The sequence below is a fragment of the Diorhabda carinulata genome, chromosome X (genome assembly GCF_026250575.1).
Source record: "Diorhabda carinulata isolate Delta chromosome X, icDioCari1.1, whole genome shotgun sequence".
NCBI classification, from domain to species: domain Eukaryota; kingdom Metazoa; phylum Arthropoda; class Insecta; order Coleoptera; family Chrysomelidae; genus Diorhabda; species Diorhabda carinulata.
In genome coordinates, this window is record NC_079472.1 from 43,014,179 (window position 1) to 43,033,677 (window position 19,499).

The 19,499-nt window shown below is 29.7% G+C and overlaps 1 protein-coding gene across 4 annotated transcripts in view; it reads left to right on the forward strand.

Moving 5' to 3' along the window:
* LOC130902070 (calcium-binding mitochondrial carrier protein Aralar1) overlaps positions 1 to 19,499 on the forward strand; it is a 68,926-nt gene that overhangs the window by 28,759 nt on the left and 20,668 nt on the right. For all 4 annotated transcript variants that reach the window (XM_057813876.1, XM_057813880.1, XM_057813878.1 and 1 more), the window contains exons 3-7: positions 5,870 to 6,156; positions 9,596 to 9,831; positions 11,945 to 12,035; positions 15,457 to 15,532; positions 15,949 to 16,157. In XM_057813876.1, coding sequence (XP_057669859.1) covers positions 5,870 to 6,156; positions 9,596 to 9,831; positions 11,945 to 12,035; positions 15,457 to 15,532; positions 15,949 to 16,157 — 899 coding nt within the window. The remainder of the gene's footprint in view (positions 1 to 5,869; positions 6,157 to 9,595; positions 9,832 to 11,944; positions 12,036 to 15,456; positions 15,533 to 15,948; positions 16,158 to 19,499) is intronic.

Consider the following 19,499-nt stretch of genomic DNA (forward strand, 5'->3'; position numbering starts at 1 on the left):
TTAGTTTCAAAAATGTTGGTAAAACTCATTTGTTTTTTAATTTGAAAAATCCAGTTGTCATCTTTCCAATCCAATTGGAATAATTTTCGTTACTGTACATAATTATAAAAAGTCTGGAAATCCATCAGCTTGAAATTAGAATCTCAAAGTAGAAATGATAGGAACAACCTTAATTTTGATATGGAAAGTATGTCTGGGTATGTGAAGTATCTTTTGACAGTTCGCTTTGCTCTCCATTCAAAAATATTTCAATAATTAACATAAAATAGTTATTTTTGTATTAAGTGCATAAAATGGGTATTTTTATAATACCACATAACAAAGCCTCCATTGTACCATGAAAATCACGAATTTGATTCAAATTGTATAACTGTAAATGTGAATATACATCATCTGAAATATTTTAAAAATATATACTTCCAATACATCTTGACGTGGTTTTTTGTCCCGATAAGTTATTGCTAATAGATGATTGGTGTCATTGAAAATTGAAAAAAATAAGTCCATAAAACTTCACGGTGGCTGAAATCTGCCACTGTATATAGAAGATAGTTTGAATAACAAAATTGAGGTTTCTAACAAAACTATAAATATCTGATCAGTAGCAACATGGAACATCTTCGGCAATTTATGTGGGAAATAATTGTTCAAACTTTACTATCGATTATAATTTCAATAAATGAAATTGTTTTATGGAGAATAATAATTGACTATTAAAAATAATACGTCATGTTTATTTTGTGAATTATTTTGGCAATGAAAAAAGTCTCTCGTTTCACGATGAAAAAACATTAACATTACTATCAATAGAGATGCAAAAATGTCAAGTTTGTTTGACAATTGTACAAAATTAGTTCTACGAGTGAAAAAAAGTTACTTTACTCACGAAAATTTTCTCTACGTCTGTAGACTTTAAAAAATTCGTCAAATGTTTTATCAATTATAATTTTGTAATAGTAATATTAAAAGTACAACTGTGAGCATTAGTAATTTGAAGTGAGGAAGAAGTTATATTACTATTGGTACTTGAATTTAACGAGTTCAAAGAAATAACATCGTCTATAGTTGCATTAGTACTTATTGGATTGTTGGTAGGATTTACAATGTTGCTAGAAGTCGAAATAGTTGTTCCCGTTAAAATTTTCACTGCGGAATCCATTTTGTTTTTTATTGAGTCGTCTATATAACCCTCCGCAACTGTGTTGGATTTCCACCCACCGTGCTTCTTTAGTTGAATTATATCACCACCGGAATGCACTAATAGAGACGCTGAAGAGCGACGAATTGTTGTCCAGTGTAGCTTTTTGGATTAGGTAAATTCAAATATGTTGCGATAAGCTAGGGAACTTTTGAAAAGGTATTGATACCTACAATTTGAATTTTGCATTTTCTATTTCTATACTGCAAAAAGAAATGATCTGTTTTGACATTTGTGGGTCGTTGGTTTTTATATTTTTTATAAATGTTTACCAGGTTTACCAATACAGTAAATCGATGTTGAACATGAGTTTTTGTATCAAGTACTTACAAAGTAAAGTTTTTGCAGTCATACCTTATGTATAAGATAATGATCGTCTGGAGCTTGCAACAGAAACTTATTAATTTGTTATTTACCTTTAGGGGGCGCCTTTCAGTTTTGAATAAGTCGACCAAAGTGTTGAAGACTTCCACATTTTGGATTTAGTTTCAAAGTAAGCTAGTTACACTCTTTCTGTGAAGCCGTCTATGCCTTTTTTAGTACGCCTCTCCATAAAATAATTATATTCCTTCAAATACTGTTCCCTGAATTTCTCAGGGAGAAGATTCATAGTCGCTGCAGATGCAGACCCGCTAATTTTCTTGAACGAATATCAAGAAATAAAAGTGTGACAGTTTATCGGAGGGACGAATTGACATGAGAAAGAAAGCGTTCAGAGCACACTATATTGATAAAATAATAAAAAAAACATGAATATTATAACAGACGTAGAAAATGGTTATTTTCTTAACTAGTTATAAGAACGATATTGTTCAACAAGCGTAATATTTGCCAAAACGAGCGCCAACGAAATATTGAACAATATCGCTCTTTTCATAACGTGTTTCCGTACAGCGTTTTATCTAATCCCGCGCTTTTATAATATTTAATAGAATCTTCTATTACAATGAAAATATTAATGGAAGTTACTATGGAAGCAGGTCTTGAAGTATTGTTACTATAAAAGCAAATAACGATTTTTTAAAAAAGTCAAAACAAGTCAGAAGTAATTACTTGAATTGTATTCAGATAGCAAATCAGACATTCGATTTGAAGTAAGAGAGTCTGGAAATACTGAAGCGGTTAGTTTAATACCTGAGTATATACGCCCTGGTCTCCAAAAACTTGACAAATGTGCGATTTGGAAAATATGAAGGACATCAACGAAAAGGTACTACATGCTTATTTTGAAAATTTAAAAACATTAAGCGGGTTGACTTCGTTTGTTACATATTTAATGTTGAGTCACTTTCCTACGAGAAGGAGACGTATTTGATGAAGGCACCTTTTTTAAAAACACAATTCTAGAAAGCAAAGCACTCGTTATTCGTGAATTTGTGGACACCACTGAAAATATTGCTAGTGTCAATCTTGTTGATCTCAAAAAGTATGGAAATATCAGGCTTCCTGCTATAAAGCACGGCAGATTTTTTTTGCTATATTATAGTGGAAAATGTGGCACACAAACCGTTGGCATAAATACCATCGAAAAATTACCATCAGTACTTGGGTTTACCTAATGTTAAAAGATACAAGGATATTGTTTTACACGCTCGTCAGCGTCTCTCCTGGCAGACTCAGGAGCAGACATTCTGAAAATAAAGCAGCACAGAGGATGGAAATCCAGCAGTGTAGCCGAAGGTTATTTTGAGAGTTCATTAGAGAATAAAGAATTTCAGAAAACATTCTAGAGCGAAGCCCTTGGCATACATGTGATATCACAGCGTCAAATGAAATTAACATTAGACATAAGATGCAAGAAAATAGTCATCGAGAAAATGGACTTACTTCAAATAATTGTGTCTATAATGATGTTGTTTCAATATTTATAAATCTTAAAATAACGAGTCAATTGTCAATTTAAATAATGAAATAATTGTCAGTTTTTACAGTAATCAATAAATTATTCTTTTAAACTTGAACCGTTACATAAGTTTTTACATAACTACTTTTAGTAACTGATCAAGGAGTGACTTGAAGTGTCACATTTGATAGTGAAATTAGATAATAATAATTTCATTACCATCATGCAAGAAATAAACTTGGTTGGAAGAGATCTTACATTACAAGCCCATATTTCCAATGTAAAAAATTGAGCTTGTGTCCAACATTCAAAGAGGTTGAAAATAAGAGTCATTCTCATATTAAAAAATAATAATATTCATCTGGCTTCTCCACACTGAATACAAAATTAAGCATAAAATTCAAAATAATATATTTAATACTACGTGCAATGCTGTCTCAAAATAATATTATAATTGACACGCCATGTTCAAAAACACTATTAATGATATATATAATTAAAAAAATAATTTTTAAGTATGTAAATTACATCATATGTCTGACATAGATAACCTTAAATAATATGTCTGATAATTATTGGAATAGAAATATGTTTAAGTGAAATACAAGAAATTTAAAAATTTTGTTGTAATTATAACATAAATTTCTGCCTGTTTCACTGGAAATTTTTCAAGTTTTAAGATCCATATATGCAAATTAATATTTATTTAAAAAGATTTATTTTCAAAAAATAGTCAAATTTCTATTTTTTTCTATTATACATACAATTGTGTTAGTGCTTCCATTAATTTTCGAAATTGTCTCATATGATAATGCTTTGAGTTTTTGCATTGATGCTACGACAATGTACTATCCATTTAGCAATCTTTTCAGTTTTGAGATCGAAAGATGGCGGTACACGAGTTCTTAACATACATACAATAAAAATCATAAATAAAAAAATTCTTATATTCTTCCTTCTATATATTATATCCTTATATTCCTATATTCTTCTTATATTATATTCTTCGTTTATTTCCACACACTTTTCAAAACGTCTGACTAAAGCTTCGAAGCCACTATAAAAATATGACACATTAGAGTCCAAAAGTTCGTACACCGCCTATTCAATTTCACCGTCGCAGTTAAATCTTTTACGCTTTAACTCTTTTAAAGCCTCAGCTGTGCCTTTAAAAAGTAGTCGGACGGAACCAGATCAGAGCTATATGGTAGGTGTTCAATATTTTTGAGCCACATTCGTATACAGACACCTTGGAAAGCAAAGCAGTGTAGATTGGTACATTGTCATGAAACAAGCGCACACCTCGGCTGATTTTTCCGGTCCCTTGTCGCAAATTTTTTGACGCTACTGTCCGACCTAAAAAGTTCGATTAATGTGCCGCATTCATGGTTGTATTTTATTTCATAAAGTCAATTAAAAGAATACCCTCGCAGTCCCAAAACATTGTAGCCATCACTTTTTTGGTATTTTTCGTACCTTTGCTTTTCTGGCACGGGCTATTCTTCCATAAACCACACCAGTAAAAGACCATAGTTTCATCATCCATTGCGGTTGATCGGATTTCTTGGTCCTCACGGCAAAAATCTGAAAATCTTTTTTTGTCATATTGAAATGCTCATGTTAGATCCTTAGAACACTTTTTTTTGGAAATGCCAGTCTGCGGTCACATGACCTCCTGCACGTGGGTCATCTTCTAATGATTTCCATCCCACGCGAGCCAACTTAAATCAATTTTTATTTATTGAAAATGATAAACACAAGTCACTGTAAATAGCCTCCATTCTGTTTTTGGTTTATGTTAGTGTTAATCCTTCAGTCAAAAATTGTATAACAGCGCGAAACTCAATTTGAGTCATTTTTGAAATCAGCTGACTGAGTGGTCGTTCGAAATCTACTCTAATAAAATGGGTCGTAGCAGCAAGTTGAAACTTTGTGTATTGAGATTTGTCACTGAAGCGTGCATAAAGCTTTTGGCGAACGCACTCTATTTACTATATGAGGCAAAGAACTTATTGACCGCACTACATAAATTTGTTCAACACCTTATTTTCCCAACGACAGTATCATTCTTTGAGATAACTTTTGGAATAATTTGAAAAATTCTTTCAGGTGTCCTTCCCCCAAACCTGTTAAAACTTTTTGTAATTAGAAGGGTAACACTAAACCATTTATATGGGAGAATAAATACTCTGCTTTCAATGACATTTTCACAATTATTAAGTAATATATTTTACATTTTCTCACTTTATTATCTACTCGTTTTTGTAATTCTCAGAATATAAAACGGAGCTTCATTTACGAAATTAATCTATACTATAATGACTTGGAATACGGAATCTTAATCTTTGGGCCAATTAGGCCACAGGCTATTTTGTAAATTGAAGATATAATTGTGTATATCATAATAAATATTATAAGGATGTCCAATTTGCACTTATTGCTCTCAAGTTTTCGATATTTTATGTTTATAGCTTATTCATTCTAATTGTGCCTAATTAAGACTCGCCGAGGTAGATATGTCAAAATTTTTGTCATTTTTAAGTACAACTCTAAATTTACTTTGACGCATCAAGAATAAATAGATAGAATTATGTCACTTGCCTATGTTGATAGATTTGATATAGTTATGAATTACGTGTTCCTATATCAATTCGATGAATTTTAACCTTACACCTGCAAAATTTACATTAATTTGTTTGGTATTTTTTTTTGTTATTTCTCCGTCTAGTTACTCAGTTCCTAAAATTACTTCGATGAAAAATATTTCATTACTTCAATTGTGCATTCTTCATATTACTCATCATGGTAATTGAAATTTTCATTTATAGCTGAATTCGTTGAGGTAATGACGAAAACTGAACTTCACAAGAAAATTCCTTTCAACATGGATTCACCGTTTGTGCAGTTGTATTTTGGTAAAGATAAGAGCCGTCTAGTCAGCTATAATGAGTTTTCTCAGTTCCTGCATGATTTTCACGAAGAATATGCTATTGAAGGTTTTAGAAGGGCCGATGTTAAAGGGACAGGTTTTATTTCTGTTTTGGATTTTCAGGAAATTATGACCAGTATCAAGAGCCACTTATTAACGCAACAAGTACAATCCCATCTAATAGAGGTAAGTAATTTTTGAAGTAACGTTTATATTTAGATTTGATAATATCGACTTTGTTTTTGTTATTTGTTAATATTGTGCTGCAAGATTGGATCCAAAATGGTCAGTACCTGATTGAAATTACTATCAGTTTGCTATCGATTCAATATCATCATAAATGTTTTTAATGTCCAAGCTTTTTTATTATAATTTATTTTGACTTAATTCTATTTTTGGACCAAATTTATTTACTTCCCAGTAATCATTACATTTGTTTGTAATTTTTTAGCTGCAGGTTTTATACTCTTATTTTTAGTGCAAATAATTATTAGATTATTTATCGACTTACACCCATGTGGACTGCGTAATGTAGTTTATTGCAAAGAATAATCATACATACTCAGTGAATAAACAAAAGATTTTTTTGAACCACATAATAAATTTTTTTAATGTTAATTCTTCTGAGGTTGGGGTTTTCAACCAAAAGAATTTCCAGATTGTAAAATTGGTATAATTAGAATTTTAATTGAATGTATGATATAGTTTGCATTATGACAAGAATGATTGGTTAGATAATAGTTCATATTTACATTGTGGGAGGCCTATGAGCATATAGGCCCGTCGTGCCCCACTTGACGTTACCAAAGACTGACGTTCTTTGAGGAGCTGATCAGGTGCTTTGGCTCGAACCCTTTGATGTCTCTAAGCAAGCTGTGAGACTTTCGCCAGTGTCAAACCGCGCTCGTGTGAGTGCTGGGCACTCACGGTTTTATCCTTCTCGTGGATCATCCCGTGTGGATATGTCGTCTTAGATGACAGCTTCGATAGTTAGTAGTCGGATTTCGCCTTTTCGGTTGTTATGACTTGTATGCCAACTCTGCTAACTGAGCAGATTGACTGTGTTCCTGTAGCGTCGATTAAGTATTGTGCGTCCGCATTCCATCACAGCGAATACCTCGACTTGGAAGACGGTAGCGTGTTCCCTAGAGTTGGCCAAAAAAAATTTTTTTTATTTACCACGAAAATATCGTCCAAGATGACGAAAAAAAAATTCTCTTAAAGTTTGAGCTCTTAATATGAACATTTAGAGGTGCCGTATCGTGATTTTTGATTTCCTATTCAAATGACACGGAAATTTTTTATTTTTGGAATTTTAATGTATTTCAACGAATTATTGTGTGGTCAAAATAAATAGATATTTTTGTTGGAAATTAAACGGCCAACAAAAAAGGTCTGAAATAATTTTCAAAAAGTCAACTCGGTTAAAAGTTATTCGCAGTTAAACTTCAAAAAAACATATAAAACCAGTTATTTGTACACGCATTCTACCTGGCAGAGATATTGGTCTCACTATAATTCAGTATTTGATAATTATTTTAGAAACAATATTCGTAGAAAGATAACGATATGAAAAACTTCTATAGGTCTTTGATGCTGCCTTTCTTATGCAAAATAATACCGGCATTGTTCTATATATCGATTCTATATTTTAGAAGAGTTATTGGTTCGAGGAGCTCATTTTCTCCCAAATTGATTAAATCGATTGCTTCCACAACAATACTGTCTTCGCCCGGTGCTTTTTTGATAATCATTTCTGACTACGACCTTTAGACCTCTTCTTTTCTTATCATTGACATGTCTTCTGATTTAATATGTGGGCTATTTTTTCTTCTGTTTCTACGATCCATCTATATATTCCACAGTCTTTTCCATTTTTTTTTCATTTTTCTTTGTATTATTTTATTCTAATTAATTACCCATTTTGTTTTATTTCTACCTGTTTGATATTCGTAGATTATTGAGTATAATTTAATTTATATCCATAGTTTTAATTTGCTCTGAAATCCAGTAATTTAATTTAAAATTACTCTATAACTTGAAAAAGTTTTTATCTTAATTGAAATAATTTAGTATCTAAATTACTTTATTATTTATATATCAGTATTCTAGGATTTATATGAGGATTAGAGAATATTTCATATTCTTTATCTTTTCTGATTTTAGAAGTAATATGAATGCATTTAACTTTTAAGGCACAATATTAGCTTTTTCAAAATATTTCACATAGATAGTATTAATGTATACTAATATATTATTCAATAAGACTCTAATTATGGTCATTACCCACAAAGATAAATTTACAACTTAGCTGGATGCAATTGTTGTTACATCTAAGTGGACAATATTACATTATTCACATACTGAATAGTATACTCTATCCAAAACAATTTATAAGTATTCAAAAAATGTGAAAGATGTTTCAAACGAACAATATTTTCATTAATACTAATGTTATTAATATACAATTAAAAAAATTTCAGTTACTTTATAATTGTTAAAATTTATGATAGGTAAAATTTCTGAGTCTGAGTGAGAATAAAGGGACTTGAACTAACATAAGAGCTAGTACAAGATTTTTCGTTGTATTTGAGCTAGTTTAAAACCTGATTTCTTCTTTTTATGTTATTAGTTATGTTACCATCTATATAATCTTCTGTGTATAACTGTGCTTGCTTGAATTCCATTACCCTGACACTTTTTCTGCCTTAATGTCACTGCCTACTGGAACGCATATACCAACATTTAAAGAAAAGGGTTTTTTTATTTACATTTAACTCTAAAATTTAATAATAAGGTATATGTGTATATATATATATATATATATATATATATATATATATATATATATATATATATATATCCCTTTAAAGCTAAGAAATGAGAATCTTAGTTTTTCAAATATTTTTCATCATTAGTATCAGAATTTTAATTAAGATAATTTGATAGTCCCACTATATTTATAGTTGATAGGTGTTTTATATTTCAATGTTTATAATTTTTTTGTATTATTTGTTGATAAATTTTATTTTTTTGTATACGCATTAAAAACGTATTTCTAGAAAGAAACAGAAATTACTATTTTATCTTTGAACATCTTATGCACTCTGGACATATATTTTGCACACACTAGCTTTAAATGCTTTCCATAACTTTTTTTTGACTAAAAAATATTATAAGTTATTTACATGTTAAAACACTCCTTTACTCCTTCACTCCTTCACTTTTGACGCAAATTTACTTATTGTATTGGTAGATACCTGGCTATATAATTGATTCAATCATGTAGATAAAATATGGACGTCAATAAAGTAGTATATAAAATCCTTTACATCATTTTCATTTAGCTCTTGAAGTTCTTTGTCTAATCTCAAACTTATCAATCATTTGTCTAGTACTATGTAAATTTTTGATGATCCCACTGCTCAATGACACCATTTATTTGATTTAATTGAGTTTCCACTGTACTTAAACTTGATTATACAAAAGTTTTTATATCGCTTATAATTCTTTAGTTATAGCCCAAACTATTTACTAAAATTTCTTCACTACGTCTTTAAATAAAAAAAACTGATTTTGCTGTATTGTGTTTTTTAACATGTATATTTCTATTTTATATTTTTAGGCAGCAAAACAATCTCAAGGTGGCAGCCGAGTAAGTTTTCCTTACTTTATCGCTTTTAACTCTTTACTAAATAATATGGAACTCGTAAAACGTATTTATTTGAATGTCACCAATGGCCATAGAACACAAGAAGTCAGTAAAGAAGAATTTATGCATTCAGCACAGGCTATGTCTCAGATGACACCACTAGAAGTTGATATATTATTTCAATTATGCGATGTTCTCCATCAAACGGGGTATGTATTTTGTTTTCGAATTTGTTTAATGCTAAAAATGGGATTGAAATAAATATTTTTCACTACAAAAACTATTCAACAAATACAACTTTTGTATATATCACCCACTCATTTCCTAAGTCGATTATATATTTTTAAAAACTCTTCCTTCTACAATAGCAAGTGAGCAATTTTTCTGGATTTGAAGAAAATTGATCAATATGTACAAGTAACCAAATTGAATTTTTCATTCAAAAACTAAAAGCTCAATTTAAAGATCACTAGGAAATTGAACTAAAATGCAACCTCTATATGTGAAGATCTTACCTGACAAATCTCTATTGAATATACAGTATTCAAAATATTTGTAGGAACATATATTAGCAATAAAATAAAATTCTGAACCAAGTTGGCAGCTCTAAAAACTTGATAAAAAATAAATTAGAGAATATTTTGTGAAAATTGAAGAGAGTATATAAGGTTATTATTCAGGATGGAAAGTTTATTGCCACGAGCTCTAGCGAGTGGAATAAATGACCGAGTGAATAATAACTCATTATATGTGAGTAGAATACTATACTTTATTCACAACTACTAAATATTTTTCATGCATTTCTTCACCCCATTATTATAGCAACCTTAAATTATAGAATGTAATGAAATAATTTATCATCGAATGCTTTAGTTGAAAAGTTAATGATGTCATGATAAGAAAAAGTTTTCACTTTTTTTACCTTTCCATTTTACTAATGCCCTTTATTTTTTCATAATTTTCTAAATTTATACATTGATCTGTGGTGATCGTACTTCTAAGCAATACGTTGAGCTGTATTTCTCTTACATAGTTTCATCATGTTTCTCTCAATTTTACAATATTTGTAGTTCTTGTAGAACCAACCGTTTTGAAAACAATTTCATCTGGTGATCTGGAAGACCAGTTGATCACACTTTTCAAGGAATAGTTTCCTTAATAATTGTCATTTTGAATCATATTTTCACAAACTCTATTGTCCTTAGGGAATAGTTCGTACATTGTTTACACATTAAATAAGAGTCAACCACCTTTTACTTCTTTTGTATATGTTTTATAGATTTAGAAATCACAGCTTATAGCGCTTTAACTTTGTAATAAAGTATTCAACTAAAAGCCTCACTCACATATTCAATACTTAAACTGAACTCGAATCTGCTGAAACAACTAAAATGAAAATCATTTATTGTGGTGTTATAATGTAATTTATATTGATTAATGGGAATTAAACTTGTTAATGATTTTACATTAATATTTCTATGTTTTGTAAAATATTTTTCAATACTGCATACGTTCATATAAATCTAGAGTATAATGGACGTTAAATAATCAGCCATATTGTAAGATGTTGATTTGGGAGTGAAATTTTTAGAGATTTGAAACGGCCTGAGTTATTGGTTTTGATTAGACTTATATATAGTACACAAATATATTTCCATAAATTAAAAAAAAATTAATCTCAGATGGAATCTTTGTGCCTTTGGTAAACCAAAAAGTCCTCTAAAGAACAATGTAAAACATGGAAAATAAATATTCTGATATAATAATCTAATCAAGCCATTTTGGATATATGTCATAAATAAAACAGGGCTATTGTCCAAAAAAATTTAGTCGAATAGTCTCTGAATGTAAGCTGATGAAAGAAGAATACTATCAACAATTCTGACAATAAACCTTAAATATTGTTGAAGAGAACATATCATTGCTCCATAGTTGAAAACATTGGTTTCGGTTGTATAATTTGTAGAAGTAACATTTCATCACTAGTAAAAATTCTTCAAAGTCCTTTTAGTAATTTTTTCTAAATATTGGTGCTTGTACATGTTTGATTTTTATACAGTTTGTTTAATATGACTTCACTCCCATTTTGGCTTTGCTTGTAATCATTGCTCACCTATACATTTTAATTTAGAAAGAGAAATCTTGTAAGTAAATATTCCCTGTGTAAACAAGTGAAAGTTTTAATTTTGAATTGTTTTTTAATATTGCTGCGCAATTGGAATTAGATTATTGTCCAATGAAGATAAGGAGTTTTGGGATTGGTTTGTGTTTTTAATAATATTGAACTTCAGTTAGGTGTAATTTTATTTTTTATTATTGTAGGAGAATTGTATACAATGATTTATATGCCATTGCACCTGAACAGTACTTCAAACAAATAACAAATAGGCTAGCTGAAATACATGCTGTGAATGTAAGTATATATGTCTATTGTTATCATGATTCAACATTAACAAATATTTTGTAAAAAATATATTAGAAAGTGATTAATCAAATAGTATTATTAGCTACATTTTCTAGGAAATAGTTAGGAGGATTGATTCACATAAAGGTTATATTTAGCACACTGATAATATAACATTCTACTTACAGTGGGGAGAGTAATGAATTTTTATTTTTGTTATAGTATATAGAATTTTTTCTTGGAAAGACAGTTTGGAAGACTGAACTGTCCCAATGTTTTTAGACAATGGAGATCCACTGGATGTTGTAAATTTAAACAAATACCAGTGGAATGGTACCCTTGTAAATCAACAAAACAAGAAAAAATACAATATGACTATAAAAACATAACCAAAGAAATAAAAACATAGCCCAGGTTGATATCGATAAGAAATTGATTTACAAAGAAATCTTGAAATTACTTTTAAGATATATTAAATGCAGCACGAGAAATATGTAAAAAATAAGTAAAAAAAACACAATGTGAAACAAACATCGTCGTGGTCGAGGGAAATAAAAAATAAGTTAATAAAAAGAAAATATCATGGAAAAATTATATATCAAATAGAACAGAGGAACAATATAATAAATGGAAAGAAGAAAGAAAAAAAAACAAAGAACTAATTAAAATATCAAAGACTGAAGAATGGCAAAAATTTGGAGAAGGCTCTAAAGCAAATCAAAAATTCCTCTATAAAACATTAAAGAATATGAGAACAGAAAAACAGCAGGACACATATATTTTGTTAAAAATAAGTATGTGGAAATATTAAAAAAGGAAGAGGAAATCATAAGAAGGAGCAAAGCATATTACCAACAACTACTTAATAATGATACTGAATACACTGTTTCCACTACCAATGTAATTGTGAGAGTTAATGTAGTAATAGTGTAAGTAGTGTGTTCTGTATGAATATAACCAACTGTTCCAGAAATTCCAACGTATTCAATAATTAGTCGGAACATACAGAAGAAATTGTACAAATTGACTTAACCTAAAATCTAGAAATAATAATTAGCAAAGAAGATATAAAACACGCATAGAACTAATGAATGGAAAAGCACCAGGATATGACAAAGTAACTTCAGAAATATTAGATAAAAGAATCAGATTAATAGTAGAAGACACACTTAAAGAATCTCAGAGTGGATTTCGAAGGGGAAAAAGCACCCAAGATCATGTATATACTAAAAAACAAATGACATAAAAAGTAATACAAGAAAACAAGAAATTTTCATTAAAATTCATGTAGATAAGTTTCACTAACCCTTCTTTTTGTCAATTATCATACCCTAAGTATAAACATTTCATATTGTCGGCGTGCTCAATAGAATCTAACCATTTCTTATCCGGAATTTGTTAACAACTTAACCATATTTCAATAGAAAAGGAATTGAGAGTAATAATTCTAGTATTCATATTTTCAAACAATAAGGTTGTTAACTTTTATTATTATAATTCTACAATCATTTTACAATTGTTTATATAGTGGCTTATATTTATTAATTTTCCTTTTCAAACAAACATCGCAAAACAAATTCAAAAATTAATCACAAAAGAAAAACTGAATTAGAAACGTCACAATTGAACTGAGAGGAGTTAATTCGTTTTCTTATAAAACTATTTCAGTGCCCTACATATTGACTTATCTAGAATTAAATTATTTATTGTATGAAAATAAAAGATCTAACCATGCAGATAGTGCAAACACTAGTTTATGGCGGCCAGTTAACAATTATTATAAGCTATAGTTTAATTCAATTCAGTTGTATATTTTCCCTCAAATTGCTCTTGCTGCAAAACTATTGTAAAGTAAAATTCCCATGAAATATTTGGAATTTATATATATTACTTGTATTGTATTGTATGCTCCTATAATATATTTTTATATATTATAGAAATTTAATATATTTTTTATAAAGGGTGTTTCGGAATTGCACTCCAATATCAAGGGAAATATATTAAATAAGTCAATATAAGGAAAAAAGTTGGTATAACAAAACTTCCAAACCTCGTAAGCGAGTTATAATGAGCGATAGATTTCGACCAGATTTCTGATCCACCAATAATAGGTAGCCAGTTTGAATGTCTGACGTAAAATGCAACTCCAAAATACACTTTTTTTACTTTTGTAGTAACATAACTTATTTAAATGACTAATAAATGCATTAAACTTTCAAATAAAACTTACAGAAAATTACAGAAACAAATAATTTTTTTAATATTATCAAGAACATAACAGTTGCCTTCATCATTTTCATTCAGTAAAATAAAGATATTTTTAGCTTGCATTTACTTTTTATCGAAGTTCATAATTAAATTTTCTGTAAGTTTTACTTGAAAGTTTAAATGTATTTATTGGGCATTTAACGAAGTTATTTTACTCTAAACGTAAAAAAAGTGTATTTTGGAGTTGAGTTTTTTGTATTTTACGTTAGTTAACGTAAAAACTATTACAGTTACAGTTCTGTGACCTATTTTATTCAATTTTTCAGGTCAAAATATGTATAGACCAAATAAATTTGCATGACAATTTCAGACCCGAGATATTCAATATGGCTACCTATTATTGGTGGATCAGGAAACCGAGCGAAATCTATCGCTCACTATAAATCGCTTTTTGGAAGTTTTGATATACCAACATGCGCTATTCCGAAACACCCTGTATTATAGGAATGTACATCAAGTGACGTCTGCCGTATTGTTTATTTTGAGAGTGATATTAATTAAATCATTACAAGAACACCCTTTTTGCATGATGTCTAGGAAAACAGTTGTCAAAATCTTAAGGATTAATATACATAATTCTGTTCTACCTTGTATAAATAAATTTTATCATGATCAATTTTCATATTTGTAAAACATGCTTAAATGCACATTAAACTAAAAAGTTGAAAATTATTTTTAAAATAATAACAATAATACTAGAATTTTTCATTCATTACTGTTTTAAGCTCATTTAAAAAAATATTTTCAACTTTTTAGTTTATTATACTATTAAAGCGTTTCTGGTTTTTTTAAATCAATATTTATTTAATTGATACCACTCTCTTATAATGGCTTTGCTGATTATATACCTACATTTCATCGAAACTGGTATCAAGCCATAACGATGTACTAGGTAAGGTTGTAGGAGTACTTTATTTCCATCACGAAGATCTGAGGTTCGAATTTTCTATCAAATGAAATTTTTATTATCAAATAAGTTCAAAGGAAAGTTGCAAATAAACTCACAAACCCACCTACAGGTGAAGCTAATAAAAGATTGTCAATATCTATTAATTAGCTAATGAAACAAGTTGAATGATTTATAGTCAAACTTTTAATAAAAGTATTAACAATACTCTTGTTATATTATTCCATTATGGTTTATCATGGCATCATTTTCTAGAGTCCCGAAGATAGAGGAGTTCTTATTCAGATTCTAGAAAGTACCTACAGATTTGCCTTAGGTTCAATAGCAGGGGGTAAGTATAATTTACATACACTGTTTATGTATTTACAAAATTATTAAATTATTATGATAAAGTTTTGTATTTCATCTTTATACTCAGCTAATAACTAAATAGATTTGAGACAATCTACCAGATATTCCCCAACTATAGCAAAATTATAATATTAAGGAACCGATATATGAATGTTTTATATTAATGTTCTCAATTCAAAAACATAAATGAATTTTAAGGAAGACAATAATCTTACCCCCCAAAAGTGAGCTGCAGCTACTACTTTGATTGATAGGGATATAATAGTCGATTTTTAGAACTTTAAGGTTTTAAGATAAATGAATAAATGTAATAAGTCCAGGTCAAAGCTTATCAAGATTATAACTTGAATATTGAAATCACAAGTCATTTATTGATACTAAGCAATATGTTTTTAGCTGTTGGCGCCACTGCAGTTTACCCCATAGATTTAGTAAAAACGCGTATGCAGAACCAAAGAACAGGCTCCTTTATTGGGGAGTTAATGTATAGAAACAGTTTTGATTGTTTTAAAAAAGTTATTAGACATGAAGGCATATTTGGACTGTACAGAGGATTAGTACCACAATTGTTGGGAGTAGCACCTGAAAAAGCCATTAAGTTAACAGTAAGTCTTTTGTATTAGCATATCTTTTTTCAGCTACGTTGAATTAAAAAGTAACCTATTTCCTATATCCTCCTTTCATAGATACGTTATAATTTGTGTTTAATGTACTCTTATTGTTTGTTCTTTGTTAATTTTGTTATACTGTCAATAAACTACTTAAGCGTTTTTCTGATACAATGATATGGTAAACTAAAGTAATTTGGATCAAATTCTCTCTCTCTTTAGATCAACTTCTAAATATGAATGAAATGAACAGGTTAATGCAATTAGCTGAATTAGTTTTATGTTAGTTTTTTTAATATAAAAAGTATTAGACTTACAGAAAGCTTACAATAATGTACCCATTACGAAATTAGATAAAGTTCTCCAAGAAACAGATATAAATCATACCCTTGTAAAAGCCATGGATAATCTATATATTTTGTGAAAATAGGTAATAAAATACCAGAGCCATTTAAAATTGACAAGAGTATGTGACAAGGATGCTACATCTCCTATGCTTTTTAAGATATATGTGGCAAAAGCACTCTCTCAGTGGAAAAGAAACTGCAGAGGAATAAACATGGAGATTGACGACGATACTTTTTTTATACTGCTCTTCAAACGAGAAATACATGCCAAGAAAACTTTAAGAAGAGTACGAAAAATGGGATCTTCAAATCAATATCACATAAACACAATATCTATGCTTTGGTGTAGAGACAAACAAAGAAAAATGAGGATATATGATACCATGAACAAAAGCAGTTAATATCTAGTTCAGAGACGTGGCAAATAGAAAAACAACTGAAAACGAAAATAGAAGCTACAGAAATGGATGCAATGAGAAGGACATCTAGGACACCAAGATTGAAAAGAGTGACTAATGAGAGAATTAAGGAGCAAATGGGTATAGAAAAGACAGTTATAGCATGTATAGAAAGGAAACAAGAAAGAAATACTGCAAGAATAGAAAACAATGGCAAATGGGCATCTGATAATGTCACATGATGTACTATATATATAAATGCATCTAAATGTTCTTGATTTTAGGTCTCTTCTGTTTCAAAATTAGTTTTGTTTATAAAAGAAAGATAAATTTTGACGTTTCGAGTTTTCTTTAAGTCTTTATCAAAATATTTTTAAAATATTTAGATGCATTAATATATCAAAGGGTCTAAGAAATGAGAAATATATATATATATATATATATATATATATATATATATATATATATATATATATATATATATACATATATATAAGACAATTTCCAATATATCTGTGGGTTTTGGTGACACAGTCAATCAAACACAATTGTGTTTCTCTGTAAGAAAAGCGATTTATTGTTATTAACATGTAAACTAAAAATTACATGAAACAAAAGTATGCACCTATTTAGTACTAAACAAATATTTCATACCTGTAAGAAAAGAAACGACATTTAATGTTATTATTAACAATGTCTGTTCCAAAATCACAAATTAAAATAAACTTAAAAATGAAATTGTTTTCCAGCACACAATCCCACAACACGACATTCGAGGTTTTGCCCCTGCTTCCCATCGATGACAGTGACAGATCATCTGTCACAAACGGACTTTATGTGACGTACGGCAAAATAACACGCAAAAGAAAATTATATTTTTCTTTACATCTCCCCTCCCAGCGAAGATAGGAGACTATATTTTCACATGCATGCCTTCAAAAGTAGGCAGGAGCTGGCGTTAGCTTCGAGATGTGGAAAAAGTTTGACTCTGATCTTCTATGGTCAGTGCTTATCTTGAAGATTGAGTTTGAAATTTTTTCTATGATTTTGTAGGGTCCAAGTCTCAATTCATCTAGCTTCTTCCTATTGAGTTTGTTTCCATTTTCTACAAAAACAGTATCACCAACTTTGAAGTCTATATTTTTTCTGTTTTTGTCATAAATTGTCTTGTTGTAATTATGTGATTTGATTGTATTTTTTAGTGCCTTTTCTCTGGCCTGGATTAAATCGTAGTCAGACTTCTTTTGTTTCAGCTCATTTGGCAAAATCGTAACATCTGTGCCATAAAGTAGGTACTTTGGAGCATATCCAGTAACAGTGTGTTCCGTTTCATTGTATTTTTGTACACAACTGTGAGCTACAGATGTCCATGCTTTTTTCTTGTCATGTTCGTTCATCCTGCACCTTATTTTATTGACCAATGTTTGATTTAATCTCTCGTTTAAGCCGTTTGAGAAAGGAGAGTTCACTGCTGTAAAAATTATGGGAATATTATTTTCATCCAAAAATCTCTTGAATTCCTTAGAGTTGATACCTGGGTATTGGTCTGATAATATCAATTCAATGTTATCACTCTCTGCACAATTCTTTATCAGCTTTATGAAGTCATTTGCATTTTGGGTACTTGATGTTAGAATATATGCATATCGGGTGAAATGATCTGATAAAAGGTGTAAATATCTCTTCGTTGATCTGGAACCTCCGAAACCTCCTATGGTGTCAATAGAGCATATCTGAAAAGGTTTTGTAGCAGGACCCAAATGAGACATCAGTCCATATTTATTATGTCCTCTTGATTTATTCTTTAAACATACTATACAACCCTCACAGATTAATTTTATGTTTTTAGTCATATTTTCTGCTGCATACACTGAGCTAATCATTTTCTGCATCTGTTTAATTCCTATGTGGCCTAGATCTGTATGTACATTTTTCATGAGTTCTATGCTCAATTCCTCTGATATAATGATTTTTTCTTTTTTCTTTACTTGCTTGTAGTAAACATTATTTCTTTTCACTAACTTTCCTTTTCTGCATTGTATATATTCATTTTTAATTTGATCTTTTAAGATATCTTCTAGTGTTATTGTATTCACTACTTTCAACTGATCCTCTAGGTTTTCATTTGGATCAAGCACTGGGTTCCTGCTCAGGCAATCAGCTTCAGTGTTGTATCTTCCTGGAGAATATTTAATTTGGAAATCATATTGTGATAAGTAATATGTTAAATCGCCTAGTTCTTCGTCAGTTCTAGACCTTATGTTCATGTTCTCTAATGGCTTGTGATCTGAAAAGACAATGAATTTCCTACCCATTAATAGATGTTGCCAATACTTTACACATTCTTTGACTGCCAGGCATTCCAGATATATAGCTTTCTTTCTTTTTTGGACTTCATTTAACTTTTTAGAAAAATATGCTACTGGTTTTTCTTCATTATTTCCTTGTGGCTGTTTTAGTATTGCTCCTACTCCTAGTATACTGGCATCTGTGTATATGTGAATAGGTAGGTTTGGATCAAAGATTGTCAATACCTGTTGAGAACATAATATTTGTTTCATTTCATCAAATGACTCTTGGCATGATTCGGTCCA